The following is a 9,740-nucleotide window of genomic DNA, read 5'->3' as shown; positions in this document are numbered from 1 at the left end:
GGAACTAGAGGAAAGTTGTATGTTTCATCGTTGCTACATCGCACCCTGATTGGCTTGTCTCCTCTCGGAGACCCTTCTGTAAGGGGATGTCCTACAAATGGGCTTTGGGTCTCCACTCCTCATTCACCCCTCATTCACTATGATATGATTTTTTGTTCTGATGATGCCTAATACCTGATCCCTTCGACACCTCGTGATCGCATAGGCTGGTGTGCTTCTTCAACGTGGGCCCTTTCATATATTTTTAAGGAGTCTTGGTGGTGCTGTTGGGTAAGCGTTGGGCTGATAACTACAAGGTTGGTGGTTCAAATCCACCATTTGCTCTGTGGGGGAAAGATGAAACTGTTTGCTCCCCTAAAGATTTATAGCTTCAGAAATGCTATCCAGGGTCACTGTGGGTCAGAATTGACTTGGTGGCAGCGGGTTTAGTTTGTTTTTTGTTTGGGTACTTTTCTTTATAAGTTATTCAGTTGTCATGTTCAGTTTTCATTTCATTTTCACTATGGCATAACAAGGAATCCTGGTGGTATAGTGAGCTGTGAGTTAGGTTGCTAACCCAATAACTTCCATATTGCCATTATTCAACTGTCTGAAAAATGTCAGAGCTTTTTTTGTTTGTTTTTAATGTATTAGACTCATGTATTAGACTCTGTATCCAAACAAGGCCTATAGATTGTGTTTGATGTCCTATTAAAATCGCCTGCTCTCAAGGCGATCTAACTCCTGGCCAGCCTGTGTGTAGTCGAGCTGCACTCTGGGGGTTCCCAGGCTGTAATCTTCCAGAAGCAGTTGGCAAGCTTGTCTTACAGGGTGCTTCTCAGTAGACTTGAGCGACTAATATTTTGGTTTCATAGTTTAGTAGTTGAGTGCTTAACCATTGCCTATTAAGACTATTTCAATCTACGATATTCCCCTTGTATATCTCTACCGTGCCACTGACTTGTTTTAGAGCTAATTACTCTACAGGAATTTCTCTATTTTGAGACCAATTAAACATTATCTGGTTCATCATTTTTCCTGTCAAGGGGAAGTCAGCCTTAGAGATTCAGTGAGATTTGGGTTCAGACTCTCAGAGGATGCACTTCATATGTATCCCACCATTAAGAACAACGCTAGGATGCCCCGTGCTTCCTGATACTAAGATCCAGAAAGTTCGTGGTTGCTTCTTGACGTTGCCAATGTAAAACTTCGTACCAGGCTTTCCTTTCATGGCTTTGTCCATTGAATATTGTTATTTTTTTTGAACAAGTTATTTCATAAGGGGTTGAAGAATTAAGGTTTTCTGATTTTATTAGTTTTCATTTACTTATTACATGAATAGTATTTGTAAAGAAAAACTTTCCTTTATCAAATAGGGCTGTCTAGTTACTTTGAAATACAGAATTATTTTAGGACAGGCAGGGTAAGCCCCTAATTCTTTTCCTTTAATTGCCAAGTTCAGATTAAGGTGTTTGTGGCCTATTTACTTCCAGCCGTTGTTGATGAATTTGCTGTTTTGTGTGACTTTCTTTTTCTTTTGAGAATAATTATTAACCTATTTTTAAAATAATCTCTTTACTGAATAATAATATCCCTATGGAGAAGCCCCCTGCGGCTGTTGGAATTTAATATATTTAGTCAAACACTTATTAATCTTTTTTTTTTACAACCTCACACAGTCTTATGTTAGGCGAGTGAGGACCTTTTCAAATTGGCGTTGAGCCCTTTTGACACAATGTCACCGTTTTCATTGATACCTTTTCTGCTTTTAGACACAGATATTTCAGGCTTATGTTGTATTTTCTTTGCAAAAATGAAAATTCCCCTTCAAGCTGCTGTTTTTAATGTAGAATGGGATTTAGAAACCACAATTTGAGTTCTTCAAATGTTCACTGATCATGAGCTGTCAGGAGCCCTGGTGTTGTGGGTTGTGCATTGGGTTGCTTACTGCAGGGTTGGTAGTTCAAGCTCAATAGCCGTGCCATGGAGAAAGACAAGCCCCTACTCCTAAGTGTCCATGAAGACTTGCAGCCTTGAAAATCTGAAGTCCTCCTTTGTCTGATAGGATCTCTGATGGCAATGGGTTTGTGTTTGTTTAGTTTTAATGAATTGCCATTGTAGGGTTCACTTAAAAATTTTTTTTTCATTGTTAATTAGATGCAAGTGTACAAACATCATAGTTTTACATCCAACAATTCATACATTTTCTGATTCAACTCAACCAATTTCAGTCTCCTCAATGTATCATCACATATCTTACTTCCGCTTTGTATTTCTTTTTTCCTTTTTTAAAAAAAATCATTTTATTGGGGGCTCATAAAGCTCTTATCACAATCCATAGTCAAGCACATTTGTACATTCATTGCCATCATCATTTTCAAAACATTTTCTTTCTACTTGAGCCCTTGGTATCAGCTTCTCATTTTTTTCTCCCCCCTCCCCCATGAACCCTTGATTATTTATAAATTATTATTTTTTCATGTCTTAGACTGACTGATGTTTCTATAGGATTCAACTTTTAAGGAAAGTTTTTGTTGTACCTTGTAGGTATTAATCACATGAAGGAAGACTATAATTGTCCACAGGAAAAATTATGCTCAAAGTAATGATGTTTCCTAAAATTTAATGAAATTTCTAAAAATTCTCATCTCTACCACTACTGCCCCTTTCTCCACAAATTCTATTCTAATTTTTAAAATGCTCTTTTCATACAAGAAAAGCAGGAGGGGATAGTGTTATTTCAATCTTTCCTTTTGTAGCCACATTTCCAAGTGACCATTTAGTACCCTAATGACATCCATGTCGATCTGATGAGGGTCTCGCTCTTTCTCTCTGTCTCTCCTCTTCTTCCTTGTCTTCTTGCCGTTCTTTCTTGTGTGCCCTCTCTATTTTAGTATTTTAATAAAGTTATGGTTTCTTTTTATTTTTTTGTTTTGTTTTTTTAAAATCATTATATTGTGGGTTCGTATGCTTCTCACAATCCATACATACATCCATTGTGTCAAGCACATTTTTACATTTGTTGCCATCATCATTCTCAAAACATTTGCTTTCTACTGGAGCCCTTAATATCAGCTCCTCATTTTCCCCCTCCCTTCTCACTGCCCCCTCCCTCATGAACCCTTGATAATTTATAAATTATTATTTTGTCATATCGTATACTGTCCGACGTCTCCCTTCACCCACTTTTCTGTTGTCTGTCCCCCCGGAGAGGTGGTTATATGTAGATCCTTGTAATCGGTTCCCCCTTTCTACCCCACCTTCCCTCCACACTCCCTGTATCACCACTCTCAGCGCTGGTCCTGAAGGGATCAGCCATCCTGGATTCCCTGTGTTTCCAGTTGCTATCTGTACCAGTGTACATCCTCTGGTCTAGCCTGATTTGTAAGGTAGAATTGGGATCATGATAGTGGGTGTGTGTGTATGTTTCTTTTTAATGTACTCAGTGCATTTCAATATATAGCATCCATTTTTATTCTTTGATGAATTGCCCATATTTTTTTCATGCCCTTTTGACATTCGCTCTATAAAGCTACCTAATTTTTGGCATAAACGTTGCATGAAAGTTTCTTGCTCCCTTCTTTCTCCTCTCAACTTCTATGCATTTCAAAAGGTCTTTTTAGCTTTTAAAAGCATCCTCCCACCCAGAGGAGCATATTAACGGTGCCCTTTTCCTTTGAACAATAGGGTACCGCCCACCACCATTTTCAGAAAGGTTCTTTCTAGTTGTCATTGAAAAGGACTGCAATCATTACTCTCTTCTCCACATGTGGCATCTTCACCTGAAGTCTGTCCAAGCATGTCTAGGTAAGTACCCATATGTCCGTTTATAAATGAAAAAGACTGTTTTATTGAATGTGCTGTAGGTTGGCTAATTCTTTAAAATGAAGACCCAATGAGATATGCATCTGCCATACTTTAAATACAAAGTCATAAATCATCAGACAGGTTAATCTTAAAAACAAGCCAATCTATGAGCACATTAGATGTTTTGAAAACATAAAACTATCGTGATTTTATTTGTATTGATTTTCAATTACCCTTTATTATGACTTTTTTCTAGATGTTGGGTCTGTAAGAAGTCTGTCCATAGAATTAATGTTGTAATTTTCTGCTGACTAATGTTCATGAGTGGTAAAATGTACATTAGCGTTAACTTCACTAAGAAAAAGTGATTTGATTTTCAGTAAAATATAACAACATGTTTTTTGACCATTAAGAGATATAACTGACAAAAAATTATTTCAAAAAATGATTTGTTGTGCATGCTAGAATAATCTCTTACTAAATTAAGATATTTGTAGTATGAAATAAAGAAACTGATAATGGACCTTTTTATTTTGAAGAAAGTTTTAAAGAGGTAAGTTGACTTTCTAAGAGATCATTATTCAAATGAACTGTACAGAGAGCCATTTCTAGTGTAATCTACTTTAAAGTAGTAATTTATGAAATGTTTAAGGGTTTTAAAAATGATTTTATTGTTTCTGATAATTATGTAGTTATGCAGATTTTACACACAATGAACATTAAATATTGTGAATCAATAATAGGTACTTTTTGTTTCCTTTATGTCCCATCCATATCATTACTTAACTGTGTAAGTTATAGAAATTCTAACCGGGACTTGGGCTGGCCTTAGAAAAGACGAGTGATCTGGGAGGAATGTTACCTGTGCCTAGTTGAGCCTAATCATCTTGAGGAAGCAGGAATTCAACATTTGTTATCAAGTCTCTGGGGGTGATTCTTGAAGTTGTGTGTTTGAGAAAAATGTGGGGACTGTGAGGAGAACAGAGTATTTTATAGAGTTGGACACGAGCTAGGAATGGTTCTGGAGAGATTTTTAGAGTAAGCAACAGGTCCTTGTGATGGGACAGAGTAAGAATCACGAGATGCCGTCTGTCCCCACTGTTTGAGGTAAGGGTTCCCCTGTTGTAACCCGAAAGGCAAGGCAGGTAGAGTTGCTAGTTTACGCTTTGTTGAGAACAGTAAAAACAAACACATAATTGATTCTCTTCACCTATGACAGAAAGCAAGAATCTTTTGGTTCTGATATCCACAGCAGTTAGAACATGGTACATTTTGTCCAGGGCTTCAAACCGCTTTATTCTGTTTTGAACCACTTGATGAGAATCTGCATTTCCACCCCAGATATAATGAATCTATGTTTTAACAAGCTCTCCAGGGATTGTAATGCGGATGAGAACTGCTCAGGATACAGTAGGTCAACAGGACACATTACAAAGTTCTTTCAGGTCTGCTAATAAATGCCACCGGGGCCTACCACTCTGCTGTAAGCCTCAATCTGAAGACATTCAACTCAGCTCCATGAGTCAGCAAACCCAGCTCCCTGAATTCAGTGCCTAGAGGCACCCCACTCCCTAAGCCAGCCTCCTGCCCCAAAGCACTCAGCTTTACTTGCTCTGCGGGCTGGGAAGTCTACCCCTCTGTCTCATGTTCTAGCTCCTGGTTCTGCTGCTGCTGCTCCACTCATGTCATAATTCTCTTCTGGATCCAGGAGGGTCACTGCATACAGATCTCAGGTCTACTTGCTGGTAATGAGATCCTTCCTCCTGCTTCTCAGAGGGCTTATTTTATTTATTTATTCATCATTTTAGTGGGAGCTCTTACAGATTTCCTAACATTCCATAATTCACATAGATCAAACATAATTGTACAATTGCTACTACAGTCGGGTTTCCAAACATTTTCTTTCTTCTTGAACTCTTTGATATTAGCCCCTTTTATCCTCGCCCTCCCCCATGCTTCCCCCAGGAACCCTTGTTGTTATTATTATATAATATTACTATTATTCCATTTTATATGTATATGTGTGTGTGTGTGTGTATATATGTGTGTGTGTGTGTGTGTGTATATATGTGTGTGTATGTATGTATTAGCCGTATCTTACACCATCCAATGTATCCGTTCACCTGCAATTCTGTTATTCACTCCCCTTGAGTGGGGTTATACAGTCATCATTGCTATCAGCTCCCCCTGCACCTCTTATCTTCTCATATCCTCAGGGAATCATTAATCATTGCTGTTTCTTCTTCTTTTTATTATTATTATTTTCTGTTGCTGTTTCTGAAGGATCATCCATCCTGCAATTCCTGCATTGAACTATCTTAATTACACACATGAACATACATAGGTGTAACAGTAGTAATGAGGTGAAACACAAGCCTTAATAGTAAGGGGAGGAAATATTAAAGAACCAGAGGATAGTTTAGTGTTTCATCCGTGCTATACCACACCCTGAATTTCTCATCCCCCCACCTTGCGGCCCCTTTTTGAGGCGCTGTCCAATTGTATTGCTGGTTGATTTTGGGTCTCCACTTTGTATACACTTCTTCATGTCAATTTGATTGTTTTTGAATTTCTGATACCTTATCCCTTCCACACCTCATGATCACATAGGCTGGTATGTTTCTTCCATGTGGGCTTTGTTGCTTCCCTGCTCAATGGCTGCTTGTTTGACTACAAGCCTTTAGGACCCCAGGTGCTACATTTTTTGATAACTGGGCACCATCAGCTTCCTTCACCACATTTGCCTATGCACCCATTTTGTCTTCAGTGATTGTGTTGGAAAGGTGAGTATTATATAGTGCCACATTATTAGAACAAACCGTTCTTGTACTTAGGTGAGATTTTAGTAGAGGCCCAAAGTCCATCTGCTTCCTTATTGTATTTACATATATGTACATGTACAGACAAATACACCTGTTTATATAATTATATATTTGCTTATCTATATACTTATATATAAATTTTTGCTTTCTTATTTCCTCTTTTCCTTTTTTTCTTTCCTCCTGCCCCACTATCATGCTTACCCATCATTTACTTCTCAGTAATTCCTCTCAGACACTTTTCAGTTGATCAAATCCGACCAGGAATGCTACACCCTCCCCACTGATCAATTTTGTAACCCTTGCTATTTCCCTGTCCCTGTCATTGTTGGTCACCACTCACCTCCCCCTGCTTTCTCCTCTCCCATGACGCCCCCAGAACCATCAGTCCCGTCAGTCTCTCCATGGGGTTGTTTATCCTGCCTATCTTATATAGACAGACACCAGAGAGAGAGAGAGAGAGAGAGAGACAGACAGACCATATAAATCTTTCCAAGTCTAACTGGTATCCTGACCCAGAATAAATGACTATCTCTCTGTTAAATAGCTGGTAGGATCAGTTGTAATCCCTCAGCCCAATCCCCTTTTCTTTCAGGGTTCCATATCCCGGGACCTGCTTATTTAACTGCACTTATACCCTTTTAGTCTTCAACCTTTGTGTTCTGCAGTCAGGGATGGAAAGTCTAGTACCCCCCACCCCCACACCTCATTGCACCTTTAGACTTTCAGTGTGGCCCCTTTGTGAGTAATCCCCAACCAGTTCTCTCCAGGGGATTCTAGATGTATGATTCTTATAGATTCTTACAGAGCTGGGGATTTTGTTAAAATGTAGATTCTGAGTCATTGTATCTGGGATGGAAATGCAAATAATCAGCAGGTAGTATAACTGGAATGAACTGGTTTGAAGTCCTGATCTGCCATATACAGCTGAGTATATTTGAATATATTACTGTGCTGAATATCCTGGAGGAGGATGAAGATAGGCTTAAATTTTAATGGGGAAGGAAACTGAATATATGTTGAGTACTTTATAGAAGGAGCCTTCCCTGGTGGCACAGTGGTTAAGTGTTGAGCTGCGATCCGCAAGGTCAGCAGTTTGAAACCATCAGCTGCTCTGAGGGAGAAAGATGGGACTTTCTACTCCCCTTAAAAAAAAAGTTTGTTTTCCGAAACTCACAGCGGCAATTCCACCCTGTTCTATAAGGTCATTATGAGTCAGCATCAACTCAATGACAGTGAGTGAATGAGTGACCTTTTAGATGCTTGAAGCACGTGTTGTATATATGGGAGATCAGTATAATCCCGTATTACTAATGGAAAAAAGTTAAGTAATTTGATCCATATCTGTGCCCATTCCAAAGAAAGCTGATCCAACAGAATGTGGAAATGATCAAATAATATCATGACTATCACAGACAAGTAAATTTTTGCTGAAGATAATTTAGAAAGGGTCGCAGCTGCACACCAACAGGGGCTGCCAGAAATTCAATCTGGTTTCAGAAGAGGAATATGGAATGAGGGATATCATTGCTGCTCTTATAAGGGTCTTGGTTAAAAGTAGAGCATACCAGAACATTTACCTGTGTTTTACTGACTACAAAGATGTTTGACTGTGTGGAACATAAAATTTTATAGATAACATGGTGAAGAATAAACATTTCTGAACACCTCATTGTGCTCATGTGGAACCTGTAGAGACCTAGGGGAAGCTGGTCAGACAGACACGGGAATACCGTGTATCAGGAAAGGTGTGCATCAGGGTTGCATCCTTCCACCTTACCTGTTCAATCTGTGTGCTGAGCAAATCATCTGAGAAGCTGGGCTGCCTGAAGAAGAACATAGCGTGAGGATTGGAGGACCATGGAGACTTGGTGGCAGAGTGAGTTACTACTGGTTGGGGTGCTAACTACAAAGGCAGGAGTTCAAATCCACCAGCTACTCAATGGGAGAAAAATGAGGCTTTCTGCTCCTGTAAAGATTTACAGCCTTGGAAACCCAAGGATACAGTTCTACTCTGCCCTGGAGTGTCTCAATGAGTTGGAATTGACTCAATGGCAATAGTCTTTTTGTTTTTGTCTTTAGTTTATATGCAGATGATACAACTTTGCTTGCTGAAAGTGAAGATAACTTGAAGTACCTACTTACTGATGAAGATCAAAGACTATATAGCCTTCTGTATGGATTACACCTCAACATAAAAAAGACAAAAATCTTTACAACAGGACCAATAAGCAAGATCATGATAAACAGAGAACTGTTAGAAGGCATGAAGGATTTCATATTATTTGGACCCACAGCCAACACCCATGGAAAGAGCATTCTAGAGAACAAATGACTCATTGCATTGGGCAAATCTGCTGCAAAAGACCTCTTTAACGTGTTAAAAAGCACAGGTATCACATTGAGGATGAAGGAGTGCTTGACCAAGGCCACTTTTAATCACCTCGCCTCCTGCACAGTTGGACAGTGAATCAGGAAGACTGCAGAATAGCTGATGCCTTTGAACTATGGTGTTGATGAAGACGATTGAACTTACCGTGGATCACCAGAAGAATGAAAACTTTATCTTGGAGGAAGTAAAGCCAGAAACCTTGAAGATCACAAGGCATTGGCTCCTGTACTTTGGACCATATTATAAGGAGGAATCAGTTTCTGGAGAAGAGCATCATGCTCGGTAAAGAGCCTGGGGAAAAAGGAAGACCCTGAATAAGACGGGTTGATAAATGGACGTCAACAAAACAAGGACTGAGCGCAGCGCAGGGATGGGAGTGCTTGTTCTGTTGAACATAGGATCCCTTGCTGTGAGTTGGAACTAGCTCAGTGGCACCTAACAACAATAACAACAACTTGTCCAAGCGTCAAACCTTGTTTGTTACAAGAGCACGTTTAAATGCAGGCCCTTACTCTTGTTTCGCCCTTGTTTTCTTTTCAGGATAAGATCTATATGAGGAAATTATTTGGTTTACAGGATGATATAAAGCACGCAGCTCAACTGTATTTTGCAGATGAGAAAGAACCTGGGTGGAGAGGTGCCTTGCTTTAGGAAGCGTGTCTAGTTAATAATAGCACCAGCATTCGGGTTGCTGTCTTCTGAGTACTGATTCAAGTTTGTTGTCTTAATCCATTTTACCAAGA

At 39.3% G+C, this 9,740-nt stretch overlaps 1 protein-coding gene across 1 annotated transcript in view; it reads left to right on the top strand.

The window, feature by feature from the left end:
* Positions 1-9,740, top strand: part of DMXL2 (Dmx like 2) — a 160,660-nt gene that overhangs the window by 86,308 nt on the left and 64,612 nt on the right. Inside the window, exon 15 of the mRNA XM_013006336.2 lies at positions 3,667-3,786. Within this exon, the coding sequence (XP_012861790.1) occupies positions 3,667-3,786 (120 nt within the window). The remainder of the gene's footprint in view (positions 1-3,666; positions 3,787-9,740) is intronic.

This window comes from Echinops telfairi, unplaced genomic scaffold, assembly GCF_000313985.2.
Source record: "Echinops telfairi isolate 266 unplaced genomic scaffold, ASM31398v2 ScPeMD7_8;HRSCAF=38, whole genome shotgun sequence".
In the NCBI taxonomy this organism is placed as follows: domain Eukaryota; kingdom Metazoa; phylum Chordata; class Mammalia; order Afrosoricida; family Tenrecidae; genus Echinops; species Echinops telfairi.
The sequence above is the reverse complement of the archived record's forward strand: the minus strand, read 5'-3'. Positions and strand labels throughout refer to the sequence as shown.